This window comes from Condylura cristata, unplaced genomic scaffold (genome assembly GCF_000260355.1).
Source record: "Condylura cristata isolate star-nosed mole 26May11 unplaced genomic scaffold, ConCri1.0 scaffold00015, whole genome shotgun sequence".
Classification (NCBI taxonomy): domain Eukaryota; kingdom Metazoa; phylum Chordata; class Mammalia; order Eulipotyphla; family Talpidae; genus Condylura; species Condylura cristata.
The window spans coordinates 40,756,036-40,774,832 of NW_004567116.1; the positions used below are offsets into that span (position 1 = coordinate 40,756,036).

The following is an 18,797-nucleotide window of genomic DNA, read 5'->3' on the forward strand; positions in this document are numbered from 1 at the left end:
CAGGTGATGTCTCAGCTCGGAGCCAGAGTCTGCTTCTAGTTCTGCCCAGGGGTCTCCCAGGGAGCCTCTGGGAACAGAGCTGCCTCACCCTCTCTGCTGAGCAGCACCAAGGACAAGCAGAGGACCAAGAGCAAGGGACCCATGGCTGGCCCCAGGCATACCTCAGGGAGCTCACGCATGTACAGGGCATGCACTTGAATCACATCACAATGTGACACAGAGTTGGACATCACGCCAGGAGCCGCTGCTGCCTGTGGGCTGTGGTGCCCAGACAGACCCACTCAGACACAGCGAAGGCGCACACACGCACAGCGACCCGCCTGTGTCAGACTCACACACACTCACCTGGACACACAAACACAGTCAGGTGTGCCTTGGCTCACGGCACATCACTTCCTTGAGCTTCACAGATACTGTGTTTGCAACAAATCGAACGTCTGTGGCCACCTGCCTTAAGTCGATCAAGGCCAGTTTTCCAATAGCACGTGCTCACTCGTGTCTCTGTCATGTTTAAATAAGGCCCCCACATGGCTTGTGTAGACATGCGATTGCACACTTAATAGACTGTAGAGGGCCTCCTGGAGTGCAATGGGATAAAACACAGTACTATGAAGCTATCACAGCTACTGCAGCACGAGTTCAATCCCTGGCCAGGAAGGTGACCCACATGGTGCAACAGACCTCTCCAGACCCACCCACTGCTTCCCTCAGCCATGTATTTCAGTCACTCTGCCTGTTCTGCTCCCCACTCCATCTCTGGTGAATCCTCTTACCATCTCTGCACCTCTGGCTTGTACCCCAGCTCTGTATGTATAAACAAATCTTTAAAAAAAAAAACAGACAGTGGAAACATAACTTTGATATATATCAGAAACCAAAACATTCACAAGAATTGATTGCAACATTTGCTTGTCTGCCACGATCTGGAGCTGAGCCAGCGTTTCTCGATGCCAGCCGAGAACAGGCACACAGACCCACAGACCAGCTCACATACGCAGAGCAGACACACAGGGTACGCCGTCACCGTCTGCTCAGGACCCCTTGAACTCAACACCCACATCGCACACACAAGCCAGGTAATTCTGTCCACATGCAGTGTACCCTAAGCCATGGTGACAGTGCTCCCTTCGCTCACAACAGGCCTGCACAGTCACATTTCACTACGGGCTCCTTGAACCTAATAGCAGCCCCTCAAAGCAGCGCAGGGCCAGGGGCCGGACCCAACCATGCCGCGAGGACCGAGGCTTACAGGTCCCCTGACTTCCCATGGTGGGCAAGAGGAGCCCTGGTTTGAATTCTGGCCTCCTCGTGTCTGCCCACGCTGGTCTCCATTTGTTACAGGGCACCCCAGTGTGAATTGGGTTGCCTGTCTGTGGGTCCTCACCCGTGTGCTTAAGATTCAATCGTACTATGGACACACACACACAAAGGTTCAATAATGGATTTATTTACAAGGAAAAAGGTCAAGGAACAATCCAGGGAAAGAGGGAGAGAAAAGCAAGTTAAACTAGAATGTCCTACTAGTTCTGCTGACTTGGACTCCACCGCAGCACCCTGAAAACCGATCGAGAGCCAGAAACCAGCCTCGAACCACCAGGCCAAGAGCCCCCCAGCGCCCACATGTCTGGTTTTATCCCAACCTGGCTGCTCAGCTCCATCCTCACGTCCCAGCGTGCTTCTCCTTGATATTGGTGGGATTAGTAGTCCCAGTGTCTGGAGTGGGGGCAGAGTCCATGAAACCTGTCCCTGTTACACATTTACCACACGGGATGCTCGGAAGTGCGCCCAGTCTCCTGCCCAAAGCTCCTCCCAGCTCACCTAGAGCAAACCCGCCTTTCACAGATGAAGAGGCATCGGCCCAGAGAGAAAAATCTGCTGGCCTGAAGTGGGCTTTGCAGAGGTGGGAGGGGGATCCATGCCTCACAGGCATGGACACACATAAAGGGGAGCACAGCCCACACTCCCACAGGCTTGCTCGGGCCCTGCCCTGCGTGGTATTTCCACAGTCCCCTCAGTTAATTCTCACAATGTGATGAAGGGAGGGGTGATCACCTCCATTCTGCATTTGAGGAAATGCGGAAACTTCTGGGGCACCAGGTTAGGCCCAGCCTGGGCAGGTCTGAGAAGCTTCGGCGTTTCTCAGAGATACGTCCCTGCTGTCTACCTCACAGGCTCCATACACGCCTCCTCCACAGCCTTTCCCTCTGTCCTCTCTTACACACACACATGCACTCACAGCTCGGGCTGGGCCCACAGGCCCCCAGTTCAATTCCAGCACCACCCCCTCCCCACCCCAAGGGACTTTTTGAAGAAGGATGAATTTGTTTAGGGCTGAACCTTCCCCCTGGCCCCTGTCCTCTCTCCTTACCCCCACCCCCCATGGGGTGCCCCCTCCAATCATCCTCTGGGGGATGGTGAGCGCTCTGTGAAGTCAAAACTACTCTAATGAGGGCCCTTCCTGGTGGCGCAGCCGGTTAAATTACAGCACTGAGAAGCTAAAGCCACTTCCTCATGAGTTCGATTCCCACCTGTCCCGGAGGTGACCACATAGCGCGGCAGACCTCTCCTGACCGGCCCGCTGCTCCTCTCAGCAGTGTACTTCGTCAATCTGCCTGTTCTGCTCCCCACTCTGTCTCTGGTGAAACCTCTCGCCGCCCCTGAGCCTCTGGCCTGTACCCCAGTTCTGTATGCACAAATAAATCTTTAACAACAACAACAAAAAAAACCTACTCTAATGAGTTGGTTGTGGGTTTGCTTTTCTTTTTTTTCCTCTAAGACAGAAGTCTCATTTTCTAAGAACCAAGGAATTGTCATTCCCCCTCTCTCCCCTGAGATTCTGGGAGCCTGATCCTGGACTTCAACACAGGGCTCAAGGCCCCAATGGGTAAAGCTGGCATGGGGAGGGAAGGTAGGAAGGAGGAGGTAGTAGGGCCCTTGGGTGCTGCTCTCAGTAGAGGCTTGTGGGACAACCAGCCTGTGTTGCCTGTCAACACCCATTTTAGGGGTGGCGAGACAGAGAGTCTGGAGCCCTGTGCCATCCTGTTCCTCCACATGATCACCCCCTTCAGTAGGGCCCCTTGGCTGGGCAATGGGTGGGTGTTCATGATGTGTGGGTTAGTGAGCGCTGGAATAACAAGCTCTGAGTCCAAACTGTTGTCACGAACACAACACTGCATGAAAGGAAGGCAATACTTTTATTTTTACTGTTTCTGAGGCAAGTTTATCCAGAGAAGCCCTACAAGAACAGGTCAATTAATAGCATGCTACCGGATGAATGGATGAGCTTCTGTTGGCTTACTAGGGAGCCCAGCGAGAGAAGCCTTTGCAGAGAGACAAGTGGGGGGAAGAGGGGCCAGGGCAGTCCAAGCACAAGGGCCTCTGGGCTGGTGCAGGCCTGCTCTGTCCTTCTCCTCAGGACCTGGCCAAGACCTTCCCTGAGCTCCAGCGCCCTGCCCTGTCCTGTCGAGCTCTGGCAAAGGCTGCCTTGATTTCTTGGTTTATGAGGTCCTGCCAGGGGTCCCTAGGAAAAAAAGAGAAAGAAGAAGAGGAAAACCACCACCCGGGCCCTCCCTGGTGGCGCAACAGGTTAGGATGCAGCACTGCAAGCTGGACATAGCCGCTTCAGTGTGAGTTGGATCCCCGCCCCGGAGGTGACCACGTGATGTGGCAGACCTCTCCTGACCTGCCTGCTGCTCCCCTCAGCAGTGGACTTTGTCAATCTGCCTCTTCTGCTCCCCGCTCTGTCTCTGGTGGATTCTCTCGCCACCCCTATACCTCTGGCCTGTACCCCAGTTCTGTATACATAAATAAATAAATCTTTAAAAAATAAAAATAAAACCACCATCCAGGGGAAGTATTTAGAGCAAGCATTGCTCACTGGCGCTCTTTCACTCCCTCAGCTTCTCTCAACTCCTGCAGCAGCCCTCTCCCCTTGAATTTTAGGGGGTGGGGGCTCAGAGAGGTGAAATGCCTTATCGGAGGCCACACAGTTGCTGACTTGTCTGTGCATGAGACCTCCATCAGATGCCTCCCTGAGATGGACTGCTAGCCCCAGTTCTGCCCCTGCTCAGGATGTGACCCTGGGACACCAGGAGGCCTTCGGGCAAGGGCTGGGTGAGTTTGGAGTATGCTGGACCCCAGTCTGCACGCTTCTTCTTCTCGTGTGTTTCTCCCACATGCCTGGGGTGGGAGGGTGGAGCAGCTTTACACAGAGAGGGAGCGAGGCTCGGAGTGACAGACACAGCAAACCGGTAAGGACATCTTCGTGCCTGGTCGGTAGGGGAGAGGAGAGCTAAGGGCCCTGAGTGGAGCGTTCCTGTGATGTGTGACCCACGGCCACCTGGGTCACAGCTACGGAAGACACAGGAGAGACACTTTGTTCCCTCCCCCTTTCTCCACCAGTCTCGCCACACACCCACCCGACGTGGAAAGTGACTGTCTGCAGATATGATAAATAATAAAGTGAGGATGAAAACATTTTTTATACCTTGAATTTTTAAAAATCAGGCTATGGCAGCAGGAGTATAAAGGATCAGGGGAGAAAATAACAATAATTATGAACAACTATATACCAGAGACATTTTGTGGGGGTGGAGTGGGGAATGGGATCACAAACAGTGGGGGGAGGGAAATGCACTGAACTATGGTGATGGCACACGGGCGATTTGATGTAATCCCACGGGGAGTACAACTGAGATGGAAAAATACAAAGTGACGTAAAAATAAACTCTTATATTATAAAATAAATAAATCAGGTTAGGGCATATAGTTCAAGCAGAAATTTGGTACCTACAGCCCCAAGATGAATTCCCACCCAGTGGCACCCTAAGCCCTTCCTGTGGTGTCTATATGTCTGTGTCCTGTCTATGTGTCTGTCTGTCTAGGATCAAAACTCCCGGCATGGAGGGGCATGTGGTGGTGTTTTCCATGAGGGTGTGTCTACCTGACTTCTGCAATAGGAGTAGGGTATATGCATGTGTGTGTGGTCACTGTGTGAGTAGGCCCAGGTGCCTGGTCTCAGTTCATGGGCCCAGGTGGGTTTGGAACATGCCCCTGCCTGCCAGGAGGCTGGGAGGCTTCCAGTGAGGGGTAGAGCCCCTGGGGCTAATCTCCACTCCTCCCTCCCTGAGCCAGCAACATGAAAATGCCTCTGGCACTTCTGCCCTGGAGTCACCAGCACAGGGAGTTTAGCCTGACACCCCACTCCCAGGATGGAGCTGAGTCCAGGGGAGCTGGGCAGCCCAGAGCCTGCTCTGCCATACTGGGGAGCCAGCGGGAGCTTGAGGGTTCAGTGCTCATGTTCTGGGGAGCTGGCAGACATGCGGGCACATCTGCTGGCCAGGCTTATGTGGGTAGGGGAAAGTTCCACAGACACGTCAGCCAGAAATACCAGGGAGTAACAAGCAGGGACTGTATCGCTGGCGGGTGGAGTGGAGGGTGACATGTTCAGTGTCACCTCGTGAAGGCTGGAGCCTCAGAGCTGAGGTCTGTAGGATAGAAAGGAAGCAGGCCAGGGTGTTCCAGGGACAGCAAGAGCAAGCAAGAAGGCCCTGTGGTAGGAAAACGCTTCATGTGTGCTGAGGAACATCAAAGAGTCCCCAAGCAAATGAGAGACGAAGCTGAGGAGTGGGCATGGGCTGACCGCGCAGGGCCTCAGACGTCGCTTCAGAGAGTTTGAACTTGAGCCCATGGAGGCGGGAAGACCCAGAGGGTGTTGAGCAGGGAATTTCATTTTGGTTGGGGTCTGTGTTTCATTTAAAATATCACTGTGGTTATTTTGTGGGGGTGGAGTGGGGAATGGGATCAAAACAGCGGTGGGGAGGGAAATGCACTGGACTATGGTGATGGCACATGGGTGATTTGGTGATGGATGGGAAGCCCACGGGGATTACAATTGAGATGGAAAAATGCACAAAAATATGTAAAAATAAACTAATATAATAATAAAAAAAGATAACAAAAAAAAAATCACTCTGGCTGTGGGGCCGGGTAGATGGGTTAAACGCCTGGCAGAGTCGCATGGAGGTAGGGCGCTGGTGGGCTGGGCTGGGCTGGAAGCAGGGCCAGAAGGTTCCAGAACAGCATCTGGTTTTCAGAGGGAGCATGACAAAGCCACTCACGAGGAGACAATCTGGAGGAAGCCCAGGCGGACAAGGCAGGTGACCTCTGCATCAGCAGATCTGAGCGGGCAACTCAGGGACCCACGGTGGGTGTGGTCAGGGTCTGATGGGAAGAGAAGGTCTAGGGAGAAGCCAATGGAACCCCAGCATTGAGAGGAGAGGAGCTGGGGGGTGAGCTAGAAGGGAGGACGAGGGCTGTGCCGAGGAGGCTGTGGAGGGGCACAGTTCTAGGAAGAGGAAGGCAGAGGAGAAATGCCTCCGACCGCTCAGGCTGAAAACAAAAGCTGCTCACGGGCTGTGCCCCACAACACCACTGGGGACTCAGAGGTACAAGCCAGATTGTGGGTGCTGGTCAGGGAGCTGGACAGGGAGGGAGTGGAGGTGAGGAGACGGAGCCAGCATCAGCAGCCCTGTCTTCTGAGAACTGTGGCCAGAGTGGAGGTGAGAAGCGAGGTAGGTGACAGAGGATGTGGGCGTCAGAGGAGGGCAGGGCAGGGAGCGCTGTGGTGGGGGCAGGGGAAAGGGTGTTGGAGGAGGGGAGAAAAGCAGAAAAGGCCACAGCAGAGACAAGTGGAGGCACTTGCCGAGGCCACACAACCAGCCTGTGGCCCTGGCTCCAGCCTGTCCTCACTTGGCTGCCCCAGCAAGCTGCTGCACAAAGTGGCAGGGCTGAAGACCTGGTCTGTGTGAGGCCTCCTGTGAGCACGGTCCGACCCTCGCCCGGAGGGCTAGTGTGTCTTTATGAAGATGAGGGTGCAGTGTGACGTGCCCGCGTGTGCCCTTGCCTGGGTCCTGAATCCTTGGGCGCCCTGACGCAGTGGAAGAGAAATCGCAGCTGTAAGGGGCTCCCATAAGCAGCCCCGCCCACACCTGTCCATCTGCCTGGAGAGCACGCGGTGTGGGCTGCTGTGGACTGGTCTTTTCCCAGGAAGCCCACGCATGTCCCACACATTTCTGGCCTTGGAGATGGGAGGTGGGGGGTGTCCTGGAGCTGCTGAGAGAGCCATTTGGAAGTTCTGATGAAGGAAAAACTCTGGGCAAGGAGCCCCGCTGTGGGGGTGCTCTGAGGCCCTGGGTGGCTGTCTCTCTCCAGGCCCGGCTTGGGTGGGATGAACCCACAGGTCCCCGAGGCCCCCTCGGTCTCCTCACTTCTAAGAAACTATAATTCTGTGCCCCTCCCTCCCTGCCCTGTGGGGACTGACCGGGGCATGGGTGGAAGGGAGTGAGAGGCAGAATGTGGCAGTGAGGTGTTGCTTCTCCACCCACTTTGCCCTCTCAGTGAGGGACATGGGGTCCCGAAGAAGAGAAGACAAAAGGAATAGGCAAACAGCCAAGCAGGAACAGCTCTGAGACTGTTTCATCTGGCCCTGAAAATGTGATGATCTTTGGCCTGTAAATTCCTCGTCTGCAGAAACAGTCTGAATGGAGACACATGCCCCGTCCTGGGGGCCAGCTCACTGCCTGTGATGTCAGAAGGGAAAGCTTCTAGATGCTTGGAGGCGTGGCCATACGCTGCAGGCCTGCCAGCGTCCCCTCGTCCCAGTCCCCTCGAGGGCTAAACAATAGAGGCAACACTGCGTGGGAGAGGCGAGCATGGGTGGGCATGCGACATTCTCTTGGGTTATGTGGGCAGCACCATCTCTTCTATGACAAAGCATCAGAAACAGACCCCGCTGAAGTGCTAACAGGGTTGTCTCTCGCCCTGGAAAGATGGTGATTATTTAATCTAGAAAGAATTCTGGGTTTTCCAAGGTTTCCACACAAGGCATGCAATACTTTGATAGCCAGACAAATCATAAATATCAAATTTCAAACAACAGAGGCCAAGCTTTTGGGGGGAATTCCTCTTACCCAGGTTTGATGTCCAGAGGCGGGGGAAGGGGCCTGGGAAAACCCGCCTTTCCGGCCAGCCAGTAAGTCTCCTCTGTGCCCTTGCCCTGGAACAGAGAGGAGGGGGCTGAACAAGCCGCCTGAGCAGTGAGGGGGGTTGGGGGGGCAGAGGGATGGTGCTGGCAACCCAGTGGAGCGGCCTGGTGCCCAGAGGCAGAAGTCTGGGACCCAGTCCTGACTCTTGCTAGTTATGTGACGTTCGCCAACTTTACCACTCAGGGCTTCGTTTTCCTCAGTACCTCACAGAGCTGTTCTGAGGATCAAGTAAGTTAACATATAATTGTTAGAGAAGGGAGTGACACTAAATCATGAATCCTGTGATGCGCCAATCCAAGCATCTGGGCTTGCAGTGTGAGCTTAGGATCTGAGGATGCTAAGATGCCCACAACTTCGATGATCGTGATTCAGCCCAGTTACTAAAGGACCTGACGACGCGGCCTGGGATGGGAACGCGATCACCTGTAAGTCAAGCGTTTGCAGGGGCCTGAGAATCACAGGGAGCAGGGCTGACACTAGAGTTTCTGGATCCCACCCTGGGCCAGGGAGGGGAATTGCAGCTCCTGGGCCAGCCAGGAAGTTAGCATGCCGTCCCCTCCCCCATGCCTTCTCTGTACCCCTTTCTGTCAGCGGGACCCTCTGTTCCTCAGGACACCCAGAACCATTCTCACAAACGAGACACAACTGCTCTGACATAGTCGGGCTCTCTCTCCCCAAACCTCAGCTTCTGGAGCAAGGACCCCACATATGCCAGCCCTCATAGGCTATGTGATTGTGGACACGCCCTTTGAAACCGCACCTTCCTGCTCTGACATTCCGAGGCGCAATGAAGTGAGTCTAGGGGCCTAGTCACCAGTCTCAGTCATTCAGTGTTTAGGCTCTTCTAGTCTCCCCATACCACCTGTCTCTAGCTAAGGGGTTGGGGAACTCAGAGGAAGTGTGGTAGGACAAAAGATATTTATAGGCATAGTGCACTTTTAGTTTTATTGAACACTAATGCTAAGAAAAACCTTCAGAGGCTACATACTCATCTCTGACTGTGTGGTACTGTGGCAATAACCCGGTATCACACCTGCAATAGCAGGGGGCTGATTGTAGGACTGGTGGATGCACGAAGCAAGAGGAGGGCTATTCCCTCGTCAGGGCACGCTTCCATGATAGAGAATTTCTGTTCTAGGGTGCTGAGGGATGAGTAGGAGTCCAAGAGCCAGGCTTTCCAGGTCTCGATTGCATGCTGTGTGATTTTGGACAAGTCACTTTGCCTCTCTCATTTCCTCAATTATAAAATGAGGACATCCATCCTCCTTTCATTATTTCTGTAATAAATATTTCATGTATGCTGTGTGTCCAGGTGCTGTTCTGTTAGGTCAACAATAGAAGTAATTGCTCTGCCTTGGCCTTTCTCCTCGTGAAGAGACAAATGAGGGAGTGGTGCTCACGAAGAAATGTTTCTGTAGCATGTGGGAAGTGGCGAGGACATGTGAAGGTTATCAGCTCTATTCCCCAACCCCAGGACTACATTTCTTTTAGCCACACCAATAAGATGAGAATCTCTTCTGTTGCCCGTAGAAAGTGAACCGTCGGCGAATTTCCCTATCAGTTCCAAAAGAGAAACCCTCTTACCTTTAGTTCAGTCAGGCCTCTGATGTCAATTTTGTAGCCTTCATCCAGGCTGAGCAGTGTCTGGACAGTGCTTCTGCTGACATGAATTCTGAATGCTGAGGAGAAAGGTATTTCAAATCACCACCTGGTGGCAGCGTACCTAGTAAAATCATTAAGCTGGAACAGCTCCAGTTTCCATTTTCCATTAATAATACACACAATTCTGATTCATGTAATATACATTTTCTGGTCCTTCAGTGGGCCATTTGCTGCTAAAATAGAGACCTCGAGGAAAAACAAGTCATTGAGGTCAAGGGTTAAGAGGAATTCAGGATGAAGTCAGAATCTCTAGGAACACAGTTCCTACTGTAAAGATGCCTATGAAGGCTGAGTCTGTCCAGATAAATAGTTGGTTTTTCCTTTAAGGGAAGGACTCCCCAGTGAGGGGATCACAGGTAATTATGTAGAACATGCACTCAGGAGCCCCGGAGGTTCCTAGCAGGGAAAGTGGGGCAAGCCATCGAGGTGTGTTTTGGGCTGGAGTCTGAAGGACTCAGCTTTTTTAGTTGTTCTACCCAAGCCATAAAGGTAGCTCCTGCTGCCAGCAAGGGTCTAAAAATGTCACTAAGAAAAACTAGAAGGGCTCTTCTCATTGCAAAGATGGGGGAACCAAGACCCAGAGGGAGAACATTTTGCTCAAGGACATTCAACAAGCTAGTCGCAGGCAGGGCTAAGACCCAGGTTTCCTGCCTCTTGAGTCATTATTTTCTATACTAATTCTCTCATGAGATCATCATAAGAACCATGTGGAAAGTTAACAGTGCCAGTGGCATACATCTTAAAGTGCCTTAGGGCACTTGGGCACGCTGCCACCCCCTGGTGACTTGGTTACTAAGCATCGTTTCAAATAGCAGAATAGAAATAGGATTTACTCACGCAGGCCCGTGGATTCCATCCGGGATGCAGTATTGACAGTGTCCCCAAAGAGACAGTACCGAGGCATGGTGAGACCCACGACCCCTGCCACGCAGGGCCCTGAAACCCAAATGTGCCAACTGAACTTCAGCAGGTCCTGGCCCCTACAGAGGGCCCTGTTGGAGTCTTGCCCTTCCCATCCCACACTCTGGGCTCCACCTGGGAGGTAAGGCTGAAGCTTGCTGTGCCAGCTCCGAAAGGGGATTCTGCCCAGCCCAGAGGACTTCCTGGAGGAAGTGGTGTACGAGTTGTGCTTTAGAGGACGAGTGAATGAGTGGACAGGGCAAGAGCAGGTGCAAAGGTACCGAGGCAGAGAGCCCGTATGTCAGCTGCAAGCTGAAGAGTGTGGGTGATGGAGGACCAAATGGAAGGGAGGTGATGGGGCCAGGAGCAGGCCGTTCAGACTTTTTCCTGCAGATGAAAATAGAGAGGGAGGCTGGGGTCCAGGCACACACACCAAAAATGTGCTAGCTACGCTAAGGTCTCTCCCAGTCCCATCAAAGCAAATATTTAGTTGTTTGCATGACTACCGCCTTCTGTCCTACCTCCTTGGCATAGACTTAGATGCCCTGATAAATGTTGAGACAAGAGAGCGGCAAGGATACGAATCTAAGCACCCTTGATTCTGTGATTTATAACATCTCAAGGCACTAAGGTAATGGGGGGAAAAAAAAGAAACTTTTTTCTCTCAGAGGTTTCAAAATCTCAGACTTCCAGAAGCATGCTGGTGGGTTGCCCAGGGTGGGGCTGGCAGCCTGTCCCGCGCCCCGCACCCTCCAACCCGCCCCCCCCCATACCGGAGTGCAGGCCAGCCCTGATACAAATGGGCACGTCAGGTGCGTGCCGCATCTTGAAGTCCCCCACAGAGCTGAGGATGTCCAGGGCCATGTTGGCGATCTCCGCTGCGTGCCGGCTCCCGTTGCGCCTAGGTAGCCCCGAAGCCACCATGTAGGCATCCCCGATGGTCTCCACCTACGAGTCACAGCGTTCAGACTCCAGCCCAAGAACACACCTCGATGGCCTGCCCCACTTTTCCCGCTAGGCACCTCCCGGGCTCCTGACACCCTCTTCCCGTCCCCGCCCACCGTGACCCGTCCCCGCCCACCGTGACCTCTGCACGGGGTCTCCCTTCCAGCCAGCTAGCAGCAATTGCATCTCCACAAGTCAGATCGCCTTGTCGGATTGCAGGCAACCAGATGCCACTCGCCTCCTCAGACCCCAGGTGCAGAGCTCCGTGGCAGAGACTCTGTCTGCTCGGCGCCACAGTGGTAGGTCAGGGCTTCGCAGAAGAGCATGGAAATACTGGGTGTCTATCCTATTTCTGTGCCCAGTGGCCTTGCAAAGTGTACTGGGGAGAAGGTGAATTTGGAAGTCAGCTGGTGTGGGTTCAAATCCTGGCTCTGTCCTTTACCTTGGCAGACCACTTCACCTGTGCAAGCCTCAGTTTCCTCTTCTGTGGAATGCATACTAGAGGTAAAGCATTTCAAGTCTTTTAAATAATCAGGCCCATCACAGAATCTCAGCAAATGAAGACTTCTGTCTATCGTCATCATTATTGAGTTCTTGGGGAATGGTCTTGAAGAAAAGAGAATCCCAGAATCTTAGAAATGGAAGGGACAGACCCACCCTGGTGGCGCAGCAGGGTAAAGCACAGCACTAAGAAGCTAAAGCCACTTCTGCATGAAGCTAAAGCCACTTCCGCATGAGTTCGATCCTGGCCTGACCACGTGGTGCACAGACCTCTCCTGACCCGCCCGCTGCTCCCCTCAGCAGTGTACTTCGTCACTGTTCTGCTCCCCATTCTGTCTCTGGTGCCTCCTCTTACCACTCCTGCAGCTCTGGCCTGTACCCCAGTACTGTATGCACAAATAAATAAAATCTAAAAACAAACAAACAAAAAAGAAATGGAAGGGATGTTAAAGTGATTTGACCACTTTCCAGTGGTTGTCCTGGCCTGCCCACATCTCTTGATGGAAAGTACCATGTATTTTTTTTTTTAAGATTTATTTATTTATTTATGCATACAGAGCCGGGGTACAGGCCAGAGGTGCAGGGGTGGTGAGAGGCTTCACCAGAGACAGAGTGGGGAGCAGAACAGGCAGATCGACGAAGTACACTGCTGAGGGGAGCAGCGGGCGGGCAGGAGAGGTCTGCCACCCCATGTGGATCTCTGGGGTGGGCGGCAATCGAACTCATGCGGAAGTGGCTTTAGCTTCTCAGTGCTGTGCTTTAACCCGCTGTGCCACCAGGGAGGGCCCCAGAAAATTCCATATTTTTGAGATGGTTGTTTTTGGCAACTCCAATTTCAGAAGTTGAGTTGGGTTGCGCCCTGCCTCTCAGTGTAGGTTCCTGCTCTGCTTTCTGAACTCACGATCCTTTCCTCAGTGTCCTCTCTGGCCCAAAGGCTCTGTTCTAGATGTTGAGGACGCGGAGAGGAAGGAGCTCTGGTCTCCTCTGCCACAAGCCAGGTCACCCAAAGTGAAGACCGTGACTGTGGCCCGTCTCCTGGCCCTCCCCTCTGTGGGACTAAGCGCCCGGCCCCTGGACTGTCGCTCCTGCAGCACACACAGGCTGGACCAAGCGGCCTCTCTGCCCTTCCTCAGCACCTGGTGGACAATATTCACAGTAGCGATGCTTCCCTTGCTTAGAGGGGCCACTGAATTCCTAAAAGGTTGGACTGTGGCCTACTACCTGCACCCCCCAAATCTCTCCCTCACCTGGGCTGTCCTTACCCTACCAGGGGCAAGCAATTTGTTCATACACTTACATTTTCTCCCTACAACCAGCGGCTTGAAATCCATACTTCATGTTCTAGCAATAAGAGACTCACAATTTGCAGAATTTCTTGACTTAGTCCCAAACATGGCTCCCAGGTCCCCACACTTCCAAACAGGAACCTTTTCTACTCTCCGCAAGTCACTCAACACTTGCTCAGATCTATGCCCCATGACCCAATCCTCTGCCTGAAGCGCCCCCTCCCCCAGACTGATCTCACTTGACATCTGAGCCCAGCCCTTCTCACACCTGATGAGGTCACTGCACCTTCCTGGTCACCGGCTGGGGAAAAGATATCTCCTCAGAACCGAGACCGCCCTCTCCCTCTCTGTCGTCTGCTGTTGTTCATCCAGCATTTGTGGGCTGGAGGTGGTGGGGTGGGGCAGGGCTACCTCACTGTGAGCTTCCATTCAGTGCTCTCAGAGGGAAAGTCATAAGTGAGCCCCAGCTTTTACCCTGCTACCCTTTCTTTCCCAAAGAAAGAAGTATTCTGTGATTGGCAAGACTGGAAGGACTAAGTGCTCCCTTGAGTACTAAAGCCACAATTCTTACGTGCCAGATACTGTTCCAAACCCTTTATAAATATGAACGTATTAGGTCTTTACAAGGACTCTGTGAGGCAGGTGCTATCATGATGATCACTTTGCAGGTGGAAATTTGGCCCAGAAAGGTAACTCACTTGCCGGCGTCACACAGTGCAGATTTAATTTGGGCTAGCTCCGCACACTATGGTCTCTTAATGCTGGGCACTCAGCTGCCAGGGAGGTCCAGGTGTGGTCCTTTCTCAGATGAGAGAACACAGCCAGAGGGCAGGTGAGAGCAGAGGCTTCCATGCTAACTAACACAAATGTGAATTCTAACTCCACCACTGGCTTGCTGTATGAGCTGTGTGAGTCACTTACCCCTCTGAGCCTGCGTCCTCATCTGCACCAATAGGAGTAAAGAGCCATCCCTCTGAGAGGTACTGAGAGGGTTCAGTGAGATGTCCTGTGACAATCCCTAAGCTATCGCCCACAGTTGCCACCACAGTCCCATGCCTTCGGGGGAGACCTTGGTGCGGGCCCCACACTGGTAAGTGAATACTGATACACTTCTCTCACACTCTTAAATCTGCAGAGTGATCTTAAACCTTAGACATTTACATTTGTTTTCCAAATGAGAACTTGAGACTCAGAGAAGTAAAGTGACTTGTCCAAAGCTGCTCAGCAGTGTGGCTGGGGCCTAACTCCCCGCCCCGCCCCCCCCCAAGTGGCTAGGTAAGTCCTCGCCTCCCCCACAGCCACATGGGTTCGGCTCTGGAGTCACGTCTATAAAAGTGCTCACTCAGCGTGTGCCGGGAGGGATCACAGACCCCCACAGAACCAGGTAATGATGGCCTGGCTGCCTCCCAACCCAGCCTGGATTAAAGGGCAGTAACCAGATCCTGCTGGGGACAGAGGGGAAACCGAGGCGGAGAGTGTGAGTGATGAGAGACGTGCTCACACATCGTGACGAATGGGTCTCCTGTTTCCCCACATCTGGAGGGGTGTGCAGGCCTTGTTTTATTTCATTTCACTCTGCCAGAAAGATGCAGACCCCTTGGCCAGAGTTCAGAGCAGATCAGAAGGAAGGCATGATTCAGAGCTGGGAGGGACACATGTGTGAGAAGAGATTAGCGGGGGAGGAAGAGACAGGCCTGGGGTGACTCAGGGCACATCAAAGCCGTGGGGCTCAGCCAGAGGAGATGAGGAATCTTTTTCTGGGGCCCGTGGAGTCAGGGTGGCTCTGGAGGCAAAATGGAAACCCAGTCGGCATGAGAGACGCCAGCTCGAACCACAGGCAGGGCTGGAACATAGGGTCCTGCATGCAGAACAGGAGGCTGGCTGTGTCCTTGGGATGCCAGTGGCTCAGGGCTACGGGGGTGGAGTTGGGCAGTGTGGTGCCAGTGGATGGAGCTGGGCTGTGCACACTACAGTTTCCTTCCCAGTTCTGCCACCTGCCAGCTGTGCAACCTCAGGAAAAGTCTTCTGTCTCTGGGCCTCATTCAGTGAGTTTCTCATTCGGTCGACATGTTTCTTGAGGCCCTACGATATGTTGTTGGACACTGGCAGGCACTGGGAACAGAGTGGTTTAGGCCAGAACCATAAAGTCTGGATTTAGAGGTAAACTCCAGGGTAGTAAAGACAGCATCCCAGTCACGTCTGGAACGGCAAGGAAGCTAACCTGAGAGCAGAGGGGATGAGCAGTAGACCAGGAGGATGGGAGCAGGTGCAAAGGCCTTGTGGCTAGAGCAAATCTATGAGAGGAACAAGAGTGCAGAGGGGAGTGGCCAAGGAGGTTGTCGGGGCTGGTGCCCAGAGGGCCGTGGGGTCACTAGAGCCTGTGCTTTATCCCCAGGACATCCACACATGGAGACGGGGGGCACCTCTGACGGGGGTCTTGGAACCGAATGCCCAAGTTCAAATCTTGGCTTCACCTCCCCCCAGTCACTTAGCCACTCAGTTTCCTCTTCTATAACTAGAAGTATCAGTGCTAACTCATGTGTTGTTATGGGACTAGAGTGGGTTAATACATAGAAAACACTTCAACTAGCATCCAGTGCACTGTATGCGCTCAATACGAATTAGCAATTATTGTTGTGGGGATACTCTAAATAGCTCCCAGCAGACTGCCTGGCCCTTCAAAGAGTCAGTGCTCTATCTGAAACTTCCTGCCAGGCATTCTTTCCCCCTGGCTTCGGCCTCAGCGCTGGGCCATCTGCTTTCCCTACCTCAGTGGAGGACTGTGGCTAGACAGGGACTGGCGGGTCACAAAGGCAAAGGCCAGGGGAGCCTGCGGATGGCTGTTTTCTGGGAGGTCCCTTCCACTTCCACCACCACGCCTGAAGCCGACCCAAGATGCACAACTACTGAAGCAAGGCTGAAGTGGGAAGGTACAGCCTGTGTAGAGGGGAAGGTTATTCACGGTGTGCACAGCACTGCCACACGGGGAATAGGACCTGCCCATCATTTGAGAATCCTTAGGTCAGGGGTCCTCATTCCAGATAGATAGATAAGGAAACAGAAACCCTCTGGAAGCCATTTGTCCAAAGTCACACAGATGTTGGTCTCTTGGTCAGAACTCAAACCCAGGATTGAGAAGAGCACAGGGAACTGATCATGTAGGGTCTTTAGGGCTTTGCCAAAACCCCTGACACCCTCTTCAGTGTTCTCCACCCTCCCACAGCTCCCACTGGCCCACTTTATGTTCTAGTCAACATCCTCCACCTGCACCAGACTCATCATCTTCTGCAACCACGCCCATACAATGTTCAGGGATGGAAAGGGCACCTCCTCCAGGAAGCCTTCCATGTTCTTTATATTCCACATCTATCCCTAGCTGAATTAAGGGCCTCTCAGCCTCTGCTGCCTTTCTGATGGTTTTGTTTACTTTATTTGTTATTATCTTCACCTGCAGCACTGAGAGCTTCCTGCGGTCAGGATCCCTGAGACAGGAACTGGCTCATCTGTCTGCTCTTACAAAGGGTCTGGCACATTATAGCCTAGGAATATAAGTTGTTTAAAAGGGCAGATGAATGGACAAGAGAACTCTGCGATCCATGAAGCTCACCCTTCTCTATAGCCACACCTATTCTAACATGTCTCTGAAAATTTTCCCATAAGAGGTGAAATTTTCTTCCCTGCCTCTTGAATGGAACTTGGTTTGCTTTGACTGACAGAACATATCAGAATCGCAATTTGCTTAATCCCAGCACAGCCCTCGAGATCTCTGTGCTTCTGCCTTGTCTCCTGGAAGCCTCCATACCTTGCCAACAACATCCACTAGGCTTCTGGGGGACGTGAGACTGAGTGGAGCAGAACTCAGCTGTCTGAATCAAGGTTCCAGAGATGTGAAAGAGCGCAGTCAAGATCAGAACTTGCCTTCTTACACCCAACCAACCATAGATGTGTGGGTCCAACTGAGTTCAGAGAATTTTCCATGTGATCCATAAGCTGTGTAAAGCACTGTTTTACACTTTTGTTTTTGGGAGTGTTTGCTACATAGCAACAGCAAGGTGATAAAATCACATAAATAAGTGACTGGAAGTAACCACATGACACAAACACCGAAGTAAAGAAAGGAGAGTGGGAGCACCATCTACACAACTCTCACCTTGTACACGTCATGGCTGCCCAGGACAGCATCGAACAGGGTGTAGAGGTCATTGAGCAGGCCCACCACCTCCATGGGCTCGCTCAGGGCTGAGATGGTGGTGAAGCCCACGATGTCACTGAAGTAGATGGTAACCTGGTCAAAGTACTCAGGCTCCACAGTCGCCCCCATTTTCAGAGCTTCAGCCACAGACCTGTAGAGGTAGAGAGGACTAGAGTCACAGAAGGGGAACTTCGTTTCCAGTTTAGAGGTGAGGTCGGGATTTTTGGGGGGGATATCTTGAGTTTGGGTCAAAGGGTCTCAACAGGTGTGCTGGTGTGTGGACTGACCTCTGGCAAATACCTGTCCCTCTCTGAACACCCTTTGAGCTGTGTTCTCTCCCCGCTTCCAAAGGATCGAGATAGTAAAAATTTAATACATTTGTGCCCAGCTCAATTCCTGACTCTGATATTTTCAGAACTCTGAAAGCATCTTGGATAAATACACAATGAACTGGATGAATTCATGGAACCTAGATTTAATGAGCACCTGCTATATTCCAGCTCCCATGCTCAGAGCTGCTGAGGCTACAGACACAATCAAATCTCAGGGGCCACTCACGGAGGGAGCATCTGAGAGAGCAGCCTTTCTGTCTTCTGCTTCTCCAGCTCCAGTTCCTCAGTCCGTTCCTGGATCAGGTCCTCCAGGTTCTGGGAGTACTTCTCCAGCATCCGCAGCATGGAGTCAGCAACACTGGTCTTCTTGCCTTGAGTAATGCTTTGGAACTGAAGATGGAGTGAAAATCTCAATTCATCCAATTTATCCTAGGTTGGGTGTCTGGGCCACAGGAATGAACCAGACACAGTCCTTGCCTGGAGCACCTGGACCGGTAGCCACAGATGGTGCTCTGACAGTGGAATGCACAGATGGTTGAGAGAAAAATGTGATAGTGCTGCATGGGACAGACAGGCAGGGAGAGAACTGCAAGGGAGTCTATACTCAGAACAACACTGAGTTGTTGCTCCGTTGAACTTCATGTTCCTTAGAAGTTCCCTGGAAAAACTTACTTTGGTCTAAGGCAGCCTACTAGAGTGGTGATCACGTGAGAGAACTAAGTTTCGAAACAAAAAGTGGGTAACAAACACGTAGCCCAGTTTCAGTGATTCCTACACTATAGAACAGGTTTTGTTAGTACCTTCAAAGATAGATAGATGAGTTGGTATGTAGTTAAATGGTTGACTAGAAAGACAGACAGATGATAGATAAATGGATTAGAAATGATGGCTTGATGGATGGATGGTGGGTAAGTAGATTAATGAACAGAATGGG

The 18,797-nt window shown here is 52.5% G+C and overlaps 1 protein-coding gene across 1 annotated transcript in view; it reads right to left on the minus strand.

Moving 5' to 3' along the window:
- Positions 1 to 3,411: 3,411 nt before the first annotated feature.
- Positions 3,412 to 18,797, minus strand: part of LOC101618522 (olfactory guanylyl cyclase GC-D-like) — a 34,993-nt gene continuing 19,607 nt past the window's right edge. Inside the window, exons 12-18 of the mRNA XM_012725216.1 lie at positions 18,090 to 18,253; positions 17,490 to 17,682; positions 11,381 to 11,555; positions 10,545 to 10,643; positions 9,630 to 9,724; positions 7,971 to 8,056; positions 3,412 to 3,520 (exon numbers count right to left, since the gene is read on the minus strand). Coding sequence (XP_012580670.1) covers positions 3,412 to 3,520; positions 7,971 to 8,056; positions 9,630 to 9,724; positions 10,545 to 10,643; positions 11,381 to 11,555; positions 17,490 to 17,682; positions 18,090 to 18,253 — 921 coding nt within the window. The remainder of the gene's footprint in view (positions 3,521 to 7,970; positions 8,057 to 9,629; positions 9,725 to 10,544; positions 10,644 to 11,380; positions 11,556 to 17,489; positions 17,683 to 18,089; positions 18,254 to 18,797) is intronic.